Genomic DNA, 19,323 nt, shown 5'->3' with positions numbered 1-19,323 from the left:
AAAGTTGCGTATGAGAATTTGCTGATATGACAGCATTTGAGTGACACTTTGACAACAAAATGACAACCACAAAGGGAAAATGATTAACAACTTTTAATATAGTATCCTCGATAGTCAAATTGGCTTTGAGGTATAGTTATCCAAAACATAAACACAGACAGCTTTCCTGCTGCCCATGAGGGCCCACCACCCCATTCTTTGACAGTCTCCTTTGACATTTTGCCAAATGTCAGCCTAACATGTCAGTTTTCAATCAATGAGGGAGTTTGATTAAGTGCACCCTGCTATGGCACCCTTCTCAAATAAAACAGTAATCTGCACTACTCGGCCATGTTGTCAACAAGGCAGCATCGTTCAGATACATATAACATCTATTATCGTTGCTTAATCTACATCTCTTTTGTTTAAAGCTGAATTCACCAACGGCTAAAATGGGGCACCTGGCTCACGCCCGGGAGACAGTCCGGTTCCAAAACAAATGTAACCCATGCTAACCCAGTTCACCCGGGACATTAATATTACTCCCTCATATGTTCTGTGCAGCAGATATGTATCTGGCCAGAAAGTTCTTGACCTCGGAGATGTGCATGGTCTCCTTGATGGTGGTGTCGCGGCTGCGCACCTGCAGTAGGCCACTCTCAAGCGTGTTGTCACTGATCACCACAGTGAACAGCACCCCCATCTCATCATACCTGGGCACACAGGCACCAAACATAATACTTACAGTTGGGTCCCCACAGGGAAACGGTACAGCGTCTATCGAGATCACCTTCAGTGAAGTCAAACGTCAACATGTTACATAACTCTGTATACACCAAATTGCATGGCCACTAAATATGTGTGGCTTTTGATATCAAAATTATATTGTATTCAGAATGCATCCAACAGTAGACAACACATGAAATCCGTTACATGAAATGATAAATCACAACATAAAGAAACTACCGTAATTTCCAGACTATTAAGCGCACTCAATATAAGCCGCACCCACTGAATAAAAAAAATATTATTTTGAACATAAATAAGCCGCACATGTCTATAAGCCGCAGGTGCCTACCGGTACATTGAAACAAATTAACTTTACACAGGCTTTAACGAAACACGGCTTGTAACAAAAATAAATAGGCTTTAATGAAACACGGCTTGTAACAAAAAAAAAATCAAAATTTGCAGTAAGCTTTAGTTGTCTTTGCACTGAGTCAATTCCTCACGCTGCTGTTTCCAACGTCTTAACATCAACTCATTAAGACCAAGCTCCCGTGCAGCAGCTCTATTTCCTTTTCCAACAGCCAGATCAATCGCCTTCAACTTGAAAGCTGCATCATATGCATTTCTCCGTGTCTTTGCCATGATGAGGGTGACAAAATGACTACCGTAATCAGAATGATGGGAAGTTTGAGAGCACTCGATTTAATCTAAACAGTAAACAAAAAAGTTAATTGACCTTAACCCGTTCGGCAATTTAATTGGTCTAATGAAAGCTTCATGCCGCCAAAAAACTGAGCACGTCACAGAATGTGTTTTTTTGGAGATTTTTTTTTTAAAGCGGGTAAAATCCATATATTAGCCGCATCATTGTTTAAGCCGCGAGGTTCAAAGCCTGGGAAAAAGGTTGCGGCTTATAGTCCGGAATTTACGGTATACTATCATGGTATGAAGAAGTTTTACTTTGTGTTCAGCTGCTCCATTGATGTTGGCATGGTTTCAAGATATCCAGGCCATGCAGAGACCCCCCCTTCCAAGAACTCCTTCAGCAAGCCTTCACAAACCTAAGATGCAGAATACAATTTTATAACTACAATCAAACATAGTCCTATTGAATAACTTTGTGTATATCTCAATAGTTTCCTACCTGTCTTAGTTCCACAGTGGCTCCCCTTCCCATGTCCAAGGCCACTTTGACTGGAGACAAAATAGGATGGAGCTTCAGAACCTACAAGGGCAACATGATGTCAGTGTGTGTGTAGCACATTCTAACAATTTCCATCAGTTCAAAAAACAGAAGTAAGATGTTGGATTCTCAAGTTGTCACCCATGTTATCAGAGATGTAACCATACTAAAGCTAATGTGGAAGGACTTAGGTGGATCACCTTTCTCTGCTGTAGCCTCTGCTTGCTGTCGACTTTCTTCACTTGCTGGAGTGAGTTGTACAGGTACGCCAACACTCCTCGCTCTACGTTTCCAGTTACGGAGATGGCATGGGGGACGACTGACTTCCTCCCATCTAGGCACTGTGAATGACAGACAGAAAAAATATGGAGCACTGATAAGATTAATACAATCTTACTTTAATAACAAAAATATGTTTTATTGTCACATACAACACATTTCACTGCACTTATCCGGTGTATTACAGGGTCAGCCATATTGCCCTACCAAGCAAAAAGGCAGTACCTGCTCATAGCGTGGAACTGAGAAAAACTGCTTTTATTTACTTTGGTTTCACAGAAACCTAGTGCAGTTACTGCTAATATGACCCCCATTTTCTCCAAAACACAATAGAAGCAGGATACTTGTCCACATGATTAAGCATGTACTTAATGTAGCAAGAATGATAACTCATTTTCGACCAAATGAGCAGTTACTGCCTTTTTGCTTGTTAGGGCAGCATAGTAGCACGGCGCCCCTTAAGCAAATTAGGGTTAAGTGCCTTGCTCAAGGGCACAGAGATTCTTCACCTTGTCACACAACTGCCACACAACTGACCGCCACACAACTGACCACAAGCGGCCAGTGGAACCTTAATTGAGGACGGGCTCAAAGTAATGGCTGGAACAGAACTAATGGAATGGTATCGAACAAATCTAACACATGGTTTCCATGTGTTTAATATCATTCCATTCACTCCATTCCAGCCATTGTTATGAGCCGTCCTCCCCTCAGCAGCCTCCTGTTCAACTGACATACTGTGCAAAATGATTAAGATCTACTCCTAAGTTGTTTTATTGTGACAGCATAAGAGGGATAGGGTATTAACTGCAGTTTTGACCCTGCAGTAGAAGGCAGCATTACAATGACCTGTAGTTTGTTGCGAGCGCTCTTGTGCGTCTGCATCAATTCCGCATCCCCTCGGCTCAACAGAGTCTCCAGGGCCTCTTGGCCCCATGGGAAATTATACACAATTTTCACACCACGAGACGCCCGGCCTGCCAGCTCCTCTTCTGTTATGTCACTGCAGCTGAAGTCGGACGGGCCCAGGGCAAACTGGATCATAGATGAATGGAGGGACAGGATTGGATGGACAGAGAGATGAGATTAGAGAAAAGTACTTTACTATCCACATTAAGTCAAGTTGTCTTTCAGTATTACAAATATCAACATTAGAAACGACATTGTTTCTATAGATTTCAAATCAAGATTCAGATTCATGTTCAAGGTCCAGATTAATTTGCAGACAGAGAAACTGATCTTGACTACAGTGTATTGAAATTGGATCAGAAAGTGACCCACCTTTCTCCACCACTGCAGCCGATGCCGTGCCCAGTAGTCCAGCCACTGTGAGCAGGTGCGGGGCGAGCAGAACCACACCAAAGAGGACTGGGTAACTTCATCTGGGCTGCCAGGAATGGACACACAGAATAGGGGTTAAAGGTAGACTCAGCAAAATGACGTTGCCACAAGCAGCACCGCAGACAATATGCAAGACTTTGCTCACACAGTCACACACAGCAAGTGCGCATACGCACAGGTTCGCGTCATGCTGTCGGAATGTCATAGGTACGGGACCAAAACAGTGGAGAAGTTGAACCTCGCGCTTCAGCGCTCTTAGTTGTCGCAGGAATTGAACCACTATGCTGTTTACTTTCTGAATGTACGTCATATCGCTGAGTCTACCTTTCAAGCGCACAACTACTCTTTAGTCTGCTATGCCCATGTGTTATTATAGCAATCTGCCATCTCAAACACAAGGACGTATGACTTAGATTTAATTGAGAATAGATTTAACCTATTTGCACTTTGAATAAGCACAATGGTAAATGATCACAGTGCAGGTGAATGGTTCATGTGATTTGAGGGAGGAGTTAGCCTCACCAACTAGGTCCACCTGATGGCTGGAAGCACAATCCGGTCTCAGCCAGGCCGAACGGCAGCTTTCTGTTCACTAGCTCCAAAGAGGGCACATATTGCTCCAAAGCACCTGGACAGGAGGGAAGAGCATTGACCATGTTAGCCTGGAAACCTAACGTTGAATTTAATTTAACTCTACGAGTTGATTTCTATGTCCTCAAGCATGCACACAAGTAAAAATAGCAGAGGTGTTCAATACAACACCCGATGATAGTTACCTTGGAAAAGACTAGTTCGAACAGATGCACCATTCTGGATATGGGTCTGTAGCTCCTGAATAAGTTGGTCCTTGCTTAGCTCTCTCTGGGAAAGTATTTGACGTAGGTTCTTGGTGTCAACAACCCTCAATTGTCCGTCCCTCTCGGTAGTGCTGTCCTTACTAGTGTGTAGAGTGCTTATGCCAAACACCTCTGCCCTGAAGCCTATCACAGAGTTCCACCATTGTTCAAGAATGTTCTTTTTAAGTTCCATACCAAGTGGTCCATATCCACAGTTGGTTCCGCGCTGAAAATAATCTCTATGAAGTTGGCCAGAAGCTATGTAATACCTGTCAGTGCATAGCTGCATCAGTGTTTTGGTGTGGTCGGAGTCCTCAGCGACAGACCTGACAGCAGTTGCAGTACTGCAGCCCCTGCAGTGATGAAGCGCAAAAGCTATCCTGCAGTATAGTGAGGTTCTTGGTATATTCTCACATCTCCAGATGAGTCGTCTAACACAGTAAGTGAGCATGTTTAGTGGTCACTAATTTCGTTATTGAAAAGAAGTTAAGCACAGGTCAAGCTACAATTTACCTAGCAATGCATTGCATGCGGTCTCACATTTTAGAAATAATTCCTAGGCTGAAATCACGTTAGAAAAGGACATTTGAAAGTGAATGCAGTTGCCTGCGAATTAAACCACGAGTAGTTTCGGCAAAGCCTGGCAATTTAATATAAATATTCTTCCATTTCTGAAATACTTGCAACCATGTGTAAAGCGTAAACTGGGCGCACCCGGAAGTAAAGCTATGTCTACGTCACTTCCGTGTCGACACGAAAACGAGACTAGTTCTTACCTTACGTTACCTCACGGTTATACTTGTGCAATTAGGAATGTTTGCTATATTATTTTGTGGCATGATTTGTTTTAAAATAAAATCCACTAAGATTAAATACTGGATGAATACTCAATAGAACAATGAACCACCACAAAACTTGAATTTAATTGTTTTATTTGAAGGCCCATGCATGTCCCCCAAGTAAGATCTTAACATATCACTTTAAACATACCACTAACTCAAAAATCTGCATTACTTAGTAAAAATAAATTACTGAGGAATGTAACAAATAAAAACAGTCAAGGAGACGTGCACCAGTTCAAGATGCACTTCAACAGCCCCATTGGGACTCATTTCAATGCTTGGGGTTACTGAAGAATTCCAACCCTGCTGTAAGCAAAAAAAGTTAAACAGTACAAAGGATAATAATATTATTAATATAAGATTTGAAGACGAGGGTGAAAAAATTGTGGTTTGGTTGTGAATTGTGCACACAATCTACACCTAGTCAGTTACTGTGGGAAAGGTGGAGGCATAGAGTAGGGAACCATGGGTGGGGGTTGTTGGGGCTGCTGTGCCTGTGGGTTAAAGGGGAACGGCGGGCGACCCATGCCGTTTGGGGCAGCCGCCTGCGCAGCTCCAAACTGTGGAGGGGCCTGGAAGTTCTGGCCGCCGAACGCACCCACCTGGTTGGTGGAGCCGAAGCTAGCCTGTCCGTTGCTGCCGTAGCTGTTGCCGTAGCTACCGCCAGAGCTAGCGCCCTTGTCATAGGTGCTACCCCCGTAGCCCACTCCGTTTTGGGTTTTTGCGCCGAAGGCACTCTTTGGTCCCCCACTGAACCCCCTGTCGCTATCCTTGTCCCTGTAACTACCACCACCACCACCACCACCACCACCGTAACTCCTCCCCCCAGAATACCTATCTCGCCGGTCATCCCTAAAGCCACCTCTTCCCCCCCCTCCACGACCTGGAAAACAAGACAAAAAACAAGAGACAGGGCAGTGGTGAGACTGGTAGCAGTGATGGGTGGCGTGAAGACATTTAAACTAAAATGATAGTTGACAAATATGGTGAGAACAAGGTGGGCCATCTTCGTATTTAATTTTTAAGAACCTCTGCCCCAAAACCCTTCAAATAGATTTCTTATCTAGAAAATCGAAATGTCTGCAGATGTAACCACAGCCTTGTTTGCGTCTCACCCGCCATAGGAATTACCTCCTCTGGCCTCTGCCATCTGGAGAAGCTTGGGGTTGATAGCCTGGTTAGCTTCGCGGAGCACAGCTATGAGGTCACTGGCCTGTTTCATGTTGTTGGGGGTGAAGAAGGTGTAGGCGGTGCCTGTTTTTTGACTGCGGGCCGTGCGTCCAATGCGGTGGATATAGTCCTCAGAGGAGTTAGGATAGTCATAATTTATGACAAATTTCACATCCTCCACATCTGTAAAGTGTTGCAGTGTGGCAAAAAGGACACCATACAGGATTTTGCACACCACAACAGCCAGACCAAAGGACAAGGTTAGCATAGAGAATGGAGAGCTAAAAAGGTTCCAGAGACTGGATACTTAGCTGAGCTGCAAAGAACGGGGTTAACCAACACAATCCAAGAAAAACTTTCTACTCCATGGGAATACTACTGTGGGAAGAGAGAAACGAGATGCACACTCCGTTTGCTTACCATATCAAAAAATCTTAAGGCATTCTCCCTCCCTTTTTTAACCAGGGGAGGAAAAGAACTGGATTTGAAGTCTTACCATTAAGGAGTATGCATTCACTAGTCCTTTCCCAATGCAGCGAACTCCCCCACAAATTGTCAAGTGACATCCAGGAGCTTCTACGCAGTAGGGCCGCTATGTGCACTGTTGCCTCCTCGTGTGCCAATATAGGACCTTTCAGTTGGTATGGGTTCTGAAGGTCCTTTTTCCCAGTCACACTCATAAGAAGCTTGCTAATAAAGGCCTCACTGCACGTCTTGCCAAGACCGAATAGACCAAGTACTAATTTGAGGGGGGACCCAAAAAAGGCAAAAATGAAAAAGGTCCAAGTATTGACCCCTGTGGTGCCCCTCAGAGAGCATAGAGCACCCCGCCCCATCAGTCTCGTCTAGGCAAGATCTTCCCAGAAGCCAGTGTTCGTTCACTTGAGAAAATGTCTCTCGTTGGCAGGTCTCGACATGACTTTAAAAAGCAGGCGAGGGAGGAACTTTGGTTTTTGAAGCTCTTCTATTTTTCACTTTCTCTAGATGTTCCCATAGCCCCTTAAACACGTGCCAGTTTCTCATCAATTTCGATTCGACAACAGTAAGTTGAAAACTGCTCTCTCCATTTCAAGAAAACCAGTGCTTTGAGTGAGGGAGAAAAATATATAGCAATGGAAAGCTGTGACATTCGCAACGCCCATGCTTTTTTGGGGACAAGCTCCGCAACTAACAGAATCGCTCCAAATCTCAAAACAGTGACTTGCAATACAGTGCCCTCTACAAAACGCATGCAAGGCAAATGGTCACGTCAAGCGTTTGTGTGTGTAACGTTTCAGTTGGAAACGTCTCGACGAAGGCATTTTTCAGGTAAAAATCCATGGACAGAGAACAAATAATGTCATGTATAAAAAATAAAAAAAGATATCAGAAACAAGGCTTAGCCACACTGCCTTGACTTGAGGATTACTGGCACACAGAGCTTTCACCTCTCTAGGCCCACTGGGTGGCAGCCAGTGGGGCAACTTCATTTCCAATATGTCCTCCTTCCCCCTCGAGGCCTGGGACTTGTCATGCCTAGGCCCTGCCACAAAGACTGCACCTTTAGGTGAGAAACTCAGAAAATGCATAGAAGTTAAAGAAAGCCAAAACCACTTTCTTTAAAAAGTGAAAATATTGAGGAAAACAACCAGAGGGTTTAACCAAAGCCATACTGACCTAGACCGCGGGAGGCCACGTCAGTGGCGATGAGGATGGGGGCCTTGCCGTATTTGAACTCTGTGGAAAGATCGACTTCAATTATACAAGTCCATAACATTGTTGTGACAAACTTAAGAAAAATATATATAGAAAATATTTCAGGCATACCATTGAGAACCCAGTCTCTCTCCTGCTGGCTCTTGTCTCCATGGATACCCATTGCTGGCCAGCTATAACAGACAAACATGGACATCAGAGGCATGACACATTACATGGAGAATGATTTACCAGTTAACCTGTTGGGGTGTAGGGGGCAGTATTTTCACAGCCGGATGAAAAACGTACCCAATTTAAACAGGTTACTACTCTGGCCCAGAAACTAGAATATGCATATTATTAGTAGATTTGGATGGAAAACACTCTGAAGTTTCTAAAACTGTTTGAATGGTGTCTGTGAGTATAACAGAACTCATATGGCAGGCAAAAACCTGAGAAAAATCCAAGCAGGAAGTGGAAAGTCTGAGAACTGTAGTTCTTTTGATTCTCTATCGAAACTACAGTGTATCTGTGGGGTGACGTTGCACTTCCTAAGGCTTCCATTGGCTGTCAACAGCCTTCAGAAAGTGGTTTGAGCATTCTCCTGTCACTGGGCAGATAATAGGAGCTCAGTTACTGAGTGGACTGCCTGGAGACAAAGGGATTGGATATGCTCGGTCCCGCGAGCGCAATGTTCCTTCTTTTTCTTCTTGAATGAATATGCTATTGTCCGGTTGGAATATTATCGCAATTTTACGTTAAACATACCATAAAGATTGATTTTAAACAGCGTTTGACATGCTTCTAAGTACGGTAATGGAACATTTAGACTTTGTCTCTGGTACCTTTGGATAGTGACCTGAACGCACGAACAAAACTGAGATATTTGGACATAAATATGAATTATTTCGAACAAAAACAACATTTCTTGTGGAAGTAGCAGTCCTGGGATTCTGACGAAGATCAGCAAAGGTAAGACAATATTTCTAATACTAATTCTGAGTTTAGGTTGCCCCGAACTTGGCGGGTGTCTGTATAGCTCGCTGTGATGGCTGAGCTATGAACTCAGAATATTGAAAAATGTGCTTTCTCCGTAAAGCTATTTTCAAATCTGACAGCGGTTGCATCCAGGAGTAGTCCATCTATAATTCTTTAAATAATTGTTATATATTTGGTCAACGTTTATGATGAGTATTTTTGTAAATTGATGTGCACATTCACCGGGCGTTTTGGTGGGAATACATTTTCTGAACATCATGCGCCAATGTAAAATGCTGTTTTTGGATATAAATATTAACTTTAACAAACAAAACATACATGTATTGTGTAACATAATGTCCTAGGAGTGTCATCTGATGGAGATCGTCAAAGGTTAGTGCTTTATTTCGCTGTGTTTTGGGTTTTATTGACACATGTCCTTGCTTGGAAAATGGCTGTGTGATTATTTTTGTCTATGAACTCTCCTAACATAATCTAATGTTTTGCTTTCGCTGTAAAGCCTTTTGGAAATCGGACAATGTGGTTACATCAAGGAGAAGTGCATCTTTAAAATGGTGTAAAATAGTTGTATGTTTGAGAAAGTTGAATTATGACATTTTGTTGTTTTTGAATTTGCCGCCCTGTTATTTCACTGGCTGTGTCCCGCAGGCTAGCGTCCCACGTAGCCCATAGAAGTTAAATGAGACATGTGATGACACTTACCCATCTCGCCTCATCCTCCTGGTTAGCTCATCGCAGCGTCTCTTGGTCTCGGTAAAGATGATGGTCTTGTTCTCCTTCTCACTCATGATCTCTTCCAGCAGCCGGAGGAGTCTTAAGTGGAAAGACAAGAGACCGGGTTTAAATTGACATGACTCACACTATCCTGGATGAGACAAATGAATGACCAATTGACGAGTTCTTCTGTTTGAATTCCTTCAATTACGAAACAGTGTAAATGTCACGTTTGGCTTTGCTGAGGAGGAATGGGTCACTCACTTGTCATCCTTCTCTCCGTCGTTGCACACGTCCACTATCTGCAGGATGTTGTGGTTGGCGCTGAGCTGCAGAGCGCCCACGTTGATTTGGACGTACTGCTTCAGGAAGTCCTCAGCCAGCTGGCGCACCTCCTTGGGCCAGGTGGCACTCCACATGAGGGTCTGACGATCCGGCTGAGAGAAGAACAGAGAAAATAGATTACTTAAAGGATTTGATACAATACTAAATGGCTGATCCTACAGGAAAATCGAATCAAATTCTATTTGTCACATGCACCGAATACAACTTCGGTGCATATTTGACCATGAAATGCTTATTTACAAACACTTAACCAACAATGCAGTTCAAGAAATAGAGTTCATAAAATATTTAATAAAGAAGCTAAAGTAAAAAAAAAAAAAATCCATTAAAAACACAAAATAACAATCCCAAGGCTATATGCACAGGGGGTATGGGTCCCGAGTCAATGTGCAGGGGTACAGGTTAGTCATGTTATGCAGACTCTGCAATGATTTGTCAAAGTCCAATGGGAATTCTGCCAATTGAAATCAGCAGCAAGTATTGAGCAAGTCTACAAATCATTGCGGGAATGAGCCTTTATACTGAAGAATTCTAGCCAAAGGAATTGTGTTGAGTCAAAGCCACATACTCTAATTTGGTCCACAATTTTGCGGATTTGGGGCTCGAAGCCCATATCCAGCATACGGTCAGCCTCGTCCAGCACAAGGTAGGTACACCTGCGAAGGTTGGTCTTCCCAGCCTCCAGAAAGTCAATGAGACGCCCTGGGGTGGCAATACAGATCTCAACACCTGGGGAGGGGGGGGGGGGGGGGGGAGAACAGACAACACTCACTCAGATGTCTGCCTCTATCACCAAAATTATTTAATACAGAACCAACGTATTGAGCAAACAAATGAAAGCAAAACAAAAGTGGTGGATAGATACCTCTCTCAAGGTCCCGAATCTGGGGTCCTTTGGGAGCTCCACCATAGACGCAGACTGACTTCAGGCGGGAGGCCCTGCCATACTCAGCGGCAACCTGCTGCACCTGCTGAGCCAGCTCACGGGTCGGGGCCAGCACCAAACACTGAGAGACAAAGATAGAGACAAGTGTTATTCAGCTAGACTCAACCTGTAAAAACTAATAAGGATGTTCTCTATCCAAGAGGCTTATGGTGTACTTACTATAGGTCCGTCTCCATGCTCCAAGAATGGCTGGTGTTGAATGTGCACGATTGCAGGCAGCAGATACTGTGAGGGGGGGGGGGAACTGAGCTCAAATGGTTCAACTGCACAAATATGTACCAGAAAGACGCTACTAAGAGTAGTTTTAAATCAATGTACTTACAGCAAGGGTTTTACCGGAGCCTGTCTGGGCGATGCCCACCATGTCTTTCCCACTGAGGGCCAGAGGCCAGCCCTGAGCCTGGATAGGAGTTGGCTCAGCCCATCCTTGTTTGGCAATCACATCCATCACATAATCTGAAAAAGACAAAGTTAGATTACATATAAGATTCAATTCCACCATTTTATACATCCAGCTTGTTCTTAAGCAAAGTTGGAAGAGCGGTTTTACTCACTTGGAAAATTGGCCTCGTGAAACTTCATCATGGGCTTAGGGCAGTCTCTGCCTTTCACTGTTACGTCTTTACTTCTCAGGTAGTTCTCCACCTCTTGCTGCAATTAGACACATAAAAAGGTTGTTCATAGGCAAAGACCATTTGAATCAAAAGGTTTAGACCACACTCAAAATCAGACGGAAAGAACTGCCTGGGTCACTTACAGGTGGTCTGCGGGTCACATCCGGGTGCTCCTGGTAGAAGTTCTTCTCGAACTTTGGGAGCTCATCCATGTTCCAGTGTTTTTTGCGCAGCCTTTCGCCTGGGTTGCCAAATTTCCCCTGAGGAGGTCCACCCCTACTGCCACCACCGCCGCCTCCAAAACGAGGTGCACCTCCATACCTGAAATAGTAGGGGGAACAACCTAATATTAGATGACTGAGCATACAGTGAATGCTGGGTTGAAGTCAGATAGTTATGCCAGCTACAATGAGGAACTGATACCCCACATTCCCCCATGAGTTTGCATGGCTTGATGAGTACTACAACAGCTAGCATAACATAGGTTCCCTTTGTCCAACGTTACTCCTTAGTGTTCCATTAATGGACGAATTGGCTCTGGAAGCCAAACACTCCATCTAAACGTGAATTGGTTATAGAAACAAATCAGTCTATTTTAATATCACGTCAAAATAATTTCACAAATGGAAAATATACTAACTGTAAACCGTTTAACAGTTGCAGCCGACAGTATTTTTCAGTGACATCTGTCTTCCGTTTACAAACAGGTGTTCTGAGACGCAGATAGCTAAATAGTGCAGGTAGTCCACTCTCTCTTCCGTAAACAAGCGCTGTAACATGGCCGTGTGGGTACCCGAACCCAATAAATGTGTGTATCAATTTCGCCAATATGAAAGAAAGTTTTTATGTTTCCAAACCCATACTGCAATCGATGCATTTAAATTTTAAGATCGAGCGTCGTGGCTCTTAACACTTAATTACAATTTAGCATTAACACTGGAGTGATAGATGAGCAGAAGATGAATGTGCAAGTAGAGATACTGGGGTGCAAAGGAGCAAAATAAATAAATAACAATATGGGGATGAGGTAGTTGGGTGGGCTATTTACAGATGGGCTGTGTACAGGTGCAATGATCGGTTAGCTGCTCTGACAGCTGATGCTTAAAGTTAGTGAGGGAGATATAAGACTCCAGCTTCAGTGATTTTTGCAATTCGTTCCAGTCACTGGCAGCAGACAACAGGAAGGAAAGGCGGCTAAATGAGGAGTTGGCTTTGGGGATGACCAGTGAAATATACCTGCTTGGGCAAGTGCGACGGGTGGGTGCTGCTATGGTGACCAGTGAGCTAAGATGAGGCAGGGCTTTACCTAGCAAAGACTTATAGATGACCTGGAGCCAGTGGGTTTGGCGATGAATATAAAGCAAGTGCCAGCCAACGAGAGCATACAGGTCGCAGTGGTGGGTAATATATGGGGCTTTGGTGACAAAACGAATGGCACTGTGATAGACCACATCCAATTTGCTGAGTGTTGGAGGCTTTTTTTGTAAAATGATTGCCGAAGTCAAGGATCGGTAGGATAGTCAGTTTTACGAGGGTATGTTTTGCAGCATGAGTGAAGGATGCATTGTTGCGAAATAGGAAGCCGATTCTAGATTTAAATTTTGGATTGGAGATACTTAATGTGAGCCTGGAAGGAGAGTTTAGTCTAACCAGACACCTAGGTATTTGTAGTTGTCCACATATTCTAAGTCAGAACCGTCCAGAGTAGTGATAGACGGGCAGGGGCAGCAATCGGTTGAAGAGCATGCACTTAGTTTTACTTGCATTTAAAAGCAGTTGGAGGCCACGGAAGGAGTGTTGTATGGCATTGAAGCTAATCTGGAGGTTAGTTAAGTGTCCAAAGAAGGGCCAGAAGTATACAGAATGGTGTCGTCTGCCGAGGTGGATCAGAGAATCACCAGCAGCAAGAGCGACATCATTGATGTATACAGAGAAAAGAGTCGGCCCGAGAATTGAACCCTGTGACACCCCCATAGAGACTGACAGAGGTCTGGACAACAGGCCCTCCGATTTGACTGAACTATCTGAAAAGTAGTTGGTGAACCAGGCGAAGCAGTCATTTGAGAAACCAAGGCTGTTGAGTCTGGCGATAAGAATGCGGTGATTGACAAAAGCCTTGGCCAGGTCGATGAAGACGGCTGCACAGTACTGTCTTTTATCGATGGAGGTTATGATATCGTTTAGGACCTTGAGCGTGGCTGAGGTGCACCCATGACCAGTTCAGAAACCAGATTGCATAGCGGAGAAGGTACGGTGGGATTCGAAATGGTCGGTGATCTGTTTGTTCACTTGACTTTCGAAGACCTTAGAAAGGCAGGGTAGGATAGATATAGGTCTGTAACAGTTTGGGTCTGGAGCGTCTCCCCCTTTGAAGAGGGGGATGACCGCAGCAGCTTTCCAATCTTTAGGGATCTCATACGATACGAAAGAGAGGTTGAACAAGCTAGTAATAGGGGTTGCAACAATTGTGGTGGACAATTTTAGAAAGAGGGGTTCCAGATTGTCTAGCCCGGCTGGTTTGTTGTGGTCCAGCTTTTGCAGCTCTTTCAGAACCTCAGCTATCTGGATTTGGTTGAAGGAGAAATGGGGGAGGCTTAGGCAAGTTGCTGTGGGGGGGTGCAGGGCTGTTGACCGGGGTAGGGGTAGCCAGGTGGAAAGCATGGCCAGCCGTAGTAAAATGCTTATTGAAATTCTCAATTATCGTGGATTTATTGGTGGTGACAGTGTTTCCTAGCCACAGTGCAGTGGGCACCTGGAAGGAGGTTCTCTTATTCTCCATGGACTTTACAGTGTCCCAGAACTTTTTGGCTTTGTGCTACAGAATGCAAATTTCTGTTAGGAAAGCAAAGGCTAGCTTTTTCAAACTGCCTGTGTATATTGGTTCCTAACTTCCCTGAAAGGTTGCATATCGCGGGGCTATTCGATGCTAATGCAGTACGCCACCGGATGTTTTTGTGCTGGTCAAGGACAGTCAAGTCTGGAGTGAACCAAGGGCTATCTATATCTGTTCTTAGTTCTACATTTTTTGAATTGGACATGCTTATTTAAGATGGTGAGGAAAGCACTTTTAATTACATGTGTAATGGAACTGAGAGCCACGATCAAGGGCTGGACAGCAGTGACCCATTTGCTTACACATGCAAAGATGTGGTAGGTATAACTACATTCGTTTCTGCGTCACGTTTAAACCAGTTTAGCTGCCATTTTAATTCCGGCCGGTAGAGGAGGAACAAAGGGAACCGGCCGGCATTTTGATTCGAAACAATTTGCAACATCCAAGCTGACCAAACATTCCAGGGTTCTTATTTTATGCGCCGATGTGCAGGTGTGGTGAATATGGTTATTATATCAAATATAGCATAGGCCTCTGAGAATCTCCCATTGCTAAGGCGTTATTGTAGGTAGCTAATGTTAACTGCCAGCTAAACATTTCCCCGACCTGCTTGTTACATCAATTAGATCAGGCAAAATGTACTTTAACAATTGATCAGGGTTCAAAGAAGTCGTATTAACATTGCACATCAAGCCAATGGCATGGATAAACAAAACGTACCTAGCTAGCTACAGTACCGCGTTAAAACTAACCATCGCACCGTCTTTTCCTAGCTAACGACGTTAGCTAAACAGACATTAGCGTTACCTACTTACCCCCTGTCTCTGCCACGATCTCTGTCTGAAAATCCAGGCATGGTTTAGCAGAGTATGAAAGTAACAAATGGTAACTACGTCTATATCTCTAAACCAATCTGTGATAAATACAAGTGGATAATCTACAAGTGCGACACGAAAATAGAAATACCGGGCAGACAAATGTCAGTCAAAACGGTGTACTAGCTCATAACACATTGGAACATATCAACGCGCATGTGTCTGGTACTACTTTTTCCCCTTATTTGGTCACGGAAGTTAGCTGATTGGCACAGTTTGACATTTTTACAATAACCTTCATTACTTGAGCCAAATTAAGTACTAATTTATTACTTTATTCAACATGGACAATGTATAAATCATTTTAAAACAGTAATGCAGGTAGTAGACGCAATATTGTGTTTACACAGGAACACCACATTAGCTACAACTTCTACTCAATAGTCTACTGAAAGAAGCAACAATACAATTTACCGCAAAATTGATGGGAATCAAATATGTACAAAAGCAAATAGTGACCACCCCCAACGTTTGCAATTAACACCTATCTTCAAATCAAATTTTACCAATGTTCATTTTAATGCAGTCAACAGATAATGGATACCAAAGACAGTAACGTTACAGTATTAAGATGGGCAGAAACTGCTTCTCTAATACAAAACCCAGATCACACATGTAGGCGATGTTAAGGCGACTTTGGCTAGCTAAGCTCATGCGCAGAAACACGTCATCGGGTTTAACGGACTGCGCATGTGCAAGCAGTCAAATCAGAAGGCACTTCTTCCATATACAGATGTTTTTTTTTTTACGAAAATTAAAAAGTGTCAGTTTGTCACTTTCACGAGATTGGAGTAATAACATGTTTGTGCCTTTTAGATTTCGAGAAAATTAACAACTAAGGAATAATTGTTCACTTCCGTCATTAGCAGGTTTCCATAAACCAAGGTTTTTCGACAAAAGCAATGTTGCCCCCCACCCCCCAAAAACATTTTTATCTGTTCAACAGGGGTGGATTTTTCTTTTGTCAAACTTACTTTTTAAAAATGATTTAACCTTTACTTAACTAGGCAAGTCAGTTAAGAACAAATTCTTATTTACAGTGATGCCTACCAAAAGGCAAAAGGCCTCCTGCAGGGACAGGGCCTGGTTTAAAAAAAAAATACAATATAAATATAAGACAAAACACACATCACAAGAAGAGAGATAAAACAACATTTCATAAAGAGAGACCTAAGACAACAACATAGCAAGGCAGCAACACATGACAACACAGCATGGTAGCAGCACAACATGGTAGCAGAACAAACCATGGTACAAACATTATTGGGGATAGTCAACAGCACAAAGGTCAAGAAGGGAGAGACAACAATACATCACACAAAGCAGCCACAACTGTCAGTAAGAGCGAGCATGATTGAGTCTTTGAATGAAGAGATTCAGATAAAGCTGTCCAGTTTGAGTGTTTGTTGCAGCTCGTTCCAGTTGCTAGCTGCAGCGAACTGAAAAGAGGAGTGACCCATGGATGTGTGTGCTTTAGGGACCTTTAACAGAATGTGTATGGCAGAACGGGTGGAGGATGAGGGCTGCAGGAGATATCTCAAGAGGGAGTGAGGCCTAAGAGGGTTTTTTTATAAATAAGCCTCAACCAGTGGGTCTTGCGAGGGGTATACAAAGATGACCAGTTTACAGAGGAGTATAGAGTGCAGTGATGTGTCCTATCAGGAGCATCGGTGGCAAATCTGATGGCCGAATGGTAAAGAACATCTAGCCGCTCGAGAGCACCCTTACCTGCCGATCTATAAATTATGTCTCCGTAATCTAGCATAGGTAGGATGGTCATCTGAATCAGAGTTAGTTTGGCAGCTGGGGTGAAAGAGGATCGATTACGATAGAGTAATAAGTAATAATAACAATTATTAATAATAATTATTAATAATTAATAATAATAAGTAACCAAGTCTAAATGTAACTGTAGCCTGCAGCTTTGATATGTGCTGAGAGAAGGACAGTGTACCATCTAGCCATACTCCCAAGTACTTGTATGAGGTGACTACCTCAAGATCTAACCCCTCAGAGGTAGCAATAACACCTGTGGTAAGAGGGGCATTCTTCTTACCAAACCACATGCCCTTTGTTTTGGAGGGGTTTAGAACAAGGTTAAGGGTAGAGAAAGCTTGTTGGACACTAAAAAAGCTTTGTTGTCGAGCATTTAGCACAAAATCCAGGAAGGGGCCAGCTTAGTATAAGACTGTATCATCTGTATATAAATGGATGAGAGAGCTTCCTACTGCCTGAGCTCAGTTGTTGATGTAAATTTAGAAGAGCGTGGGGCCTAGGATTGAGACTTAGGGTACTCCCTTGGTGACAGGCAGTGGAGGAGACAGCAGATTTTCTGACTTTATACATTGCACTCTGAGAGAGGTATAGTTGAAGTCGGAATTTTACATACACCTTAGCCAAATACATTTCAACTCAGTTTTTCACAATTCCTGATATTTAATCATGTTAAAAATTCCCTGTCTTAGGTCAGTTAGGATCACCACTTTATTTTAAGAATGTGAAATGTCAGAATAATAGTACAGAGGATGATTTATTTCAGATTTTATTTCTTTCATCACATTCCCAGTGGGTCAGAAGTTTACATACACTCAATTAGTATTTGGTAGCATTGCCTTTAAATTGTTTAACTTGGGTCAAACGTTTTGGGTAGCCTTCCACAAGCTTCTCACAATAAGTTGGGTGAATTTTGGCCCATTCCTCCTGACAGAGCTGGTGTAACTGAGTTAGGTTTGTAGGCCTCCTTGCTCGCACACGCCTTTTCAGTTCTGCTCACACATTTTCTATAGGATTGAGGTCAGGGCTTTGTGATGGCCACTCCAATACCTTGACTTTGTTGTCCTTAAGCCATTTTTCCACAACTTTGGTAGTAGGCTTGGGGTCATTGCCCATTTGTAAAACCCACTTGCGACCAAGCATTAACTTCCTGACTGATGTCTTGAGATGTTGCTTCAATATATACACATAATTTTCCTTCTACATGATGACATCTATTTTTTGAAGTGCACCAGTCCCTCCTGCAGCAAAGCACCCCCACAACATGATGCTGCCACTCCCGTGCTTCATGGTTGTGATGGTGTTCTTCGGCTTGTAAGCCTCCCCCTTTTTCCTCCAAACATAACAGTGGTCATTATCGCCAAACAGTTCTATTTTTGTTTCATCAGACCAGAGGACATTTCTCCAAAAAGTACAATCTTTGTTCCCATGTCCAGTTGCAAACCGTAGTCTGGCTTTTTCATGGCGGTTTTGGAGCAGTGGCTTCTTCCTTGCGAAGCAGCCTTTCAGGTTATGTTGATATAGGACTCATTTTACTGTGGACATAGATACTTTTGTACCTGTTTCTTCACAAGGTCCTTTGCTGTTGTTCTGGGATTGATTTGCACTTTTCGCACCACAGTACGCTCATCTCTAGGAGACAGTACGCGTCTCCTTCCTGAGCGGTATGACGGTTGCGTGGTCCCATGGTGTTTATACTTGTGTACTATTGTTTGTACAGATGAACATGGTACCTTCAGGCATTTGGAAATTGCTCCCAAGGATGAACCAGACTTGTGGAGGTCTACAATTTTTTTTCAGAGGTCTTGCCTGATTTCTTTTGATTTTCCCATGATGTCAAGCAAAGAGGCACTGAGTTTGAAGGTAGGCCTTGAAATACATGCACAGGTACACCTCCAATTGTCTCAAATGATGTCAATTAGCCTATCAGTAGCTTCTAAAGCCATGACATCATTTTCTGGAATTTTCCAAGCTGTTTAAAGGCACAGTCAACTTAGTGTATGTAAACTTCTTACCCACTGGAATTGTGATACAGTGAGTTATAAGTGAAATAATCTGTCTGTAAACAATTGTTGGAAAAATAAATTGTGTCATGCACAAAGTAGATGTCCTAACTGACTTGCCAAAACTATAGTTTGTTAACAAGAAATTTGTGGAGTGGTTGAAAAACTAGTTTTAATGACTCCAACCC

General features: G+C 43.2%; 2 protein-coding genes across 3 annotated transcripts; both read right to left on the bottom strand.

The window, feature by feature from the left end:
• Positions 1-78: 78 nt before the first annotated feature.
• Positions 79-5,078, bottom strand: polg2 (polymerase (DNA directed), gamma 2, accessory subunit). Its single transcript, XM_029776819.1, has 8 exons — positions 4,288-5,078; positions 4,034-4,139; positions 3,452-3,557; positions 3,020-3,205; positions 2,092-2,232; positions 1,853-1,933; positions 1,669-1,769; positions 79-692 (listed from the first exon to the last, which is right to left on the bottom strand). Exons 1-8 carry the CDS (start codon positions 4,796-4,798, stop codon positions 527-529), a joined length of 1,398 nt encoding a protein of 465 aa, XP_029632679.1. The 5' UTR covers positions 4,799-5,078; the 3' UTR covers positions 79-526.
• A 184-nt stretch (positions 5,079-5,262) lies between these two features.
• LOC115208612 (probable ATP-dependent RNA helicase DDX5) lies at positions 5,263-15,508 on the bottom strand. Of its 2 annotated transcripts, none has more exons than XM_029776810.1 (13): positions 15,300-15,508; positions 11,795-11,972; positions 11,592-11,688; positions 11,360-11,493; positions 11,197-11,262; positions 10,957-11,098; positions 10,660-10,820; positions 10,011-10,183; positions 9,735-9,845; positions 8,166-8,227; positions 8,016-8,075; positions 6,321-6,542; positions 5,263-6,072 (listed from the first exon to the last, which is right to left on the bottom strand). In XM_029776810.1, exons 1-13 carry the CDS (start codon positions 15,338-15,340, stop codon positions 5,618-5,620), a joined length of 1,902 nt encoding a protein of 633 aa, XP_029632670.1. In that variant the 5' UTR covers positions 15,341-15,508; the 3' UTR covers positions 5,263-5,617. The 2 variants fall into 2 exon arrangements, with proteins under 2 accessions (XP_029632670.1, XP_029632671.1); XM_029776811.1 differs by having other exon boundaries at positions 5,901-6,072; positions 6,305-6,542.
• Positions 15,509-19,323: the final 3,815 nt, after the last annotated feature.

This window comes from Salmo trutta, chromosome 14 (assembly GCF_901001165.1).
Source record: "Salmo trutta chromosome 14, fSalTru1.1, whole genome shotgun sequence".
In the NCBI taxonomy this organism is placed as follows: Eukaryota; Metazoa; Chordata; class Actinopteri; order Salmoniformes; family Salmonidae; genus Salmo; species Salmo trutta.
Note: the sequence above shows the minus strand (reverse complement) of the source record. Positions and strands in the feature narration are given on the sequence as shown.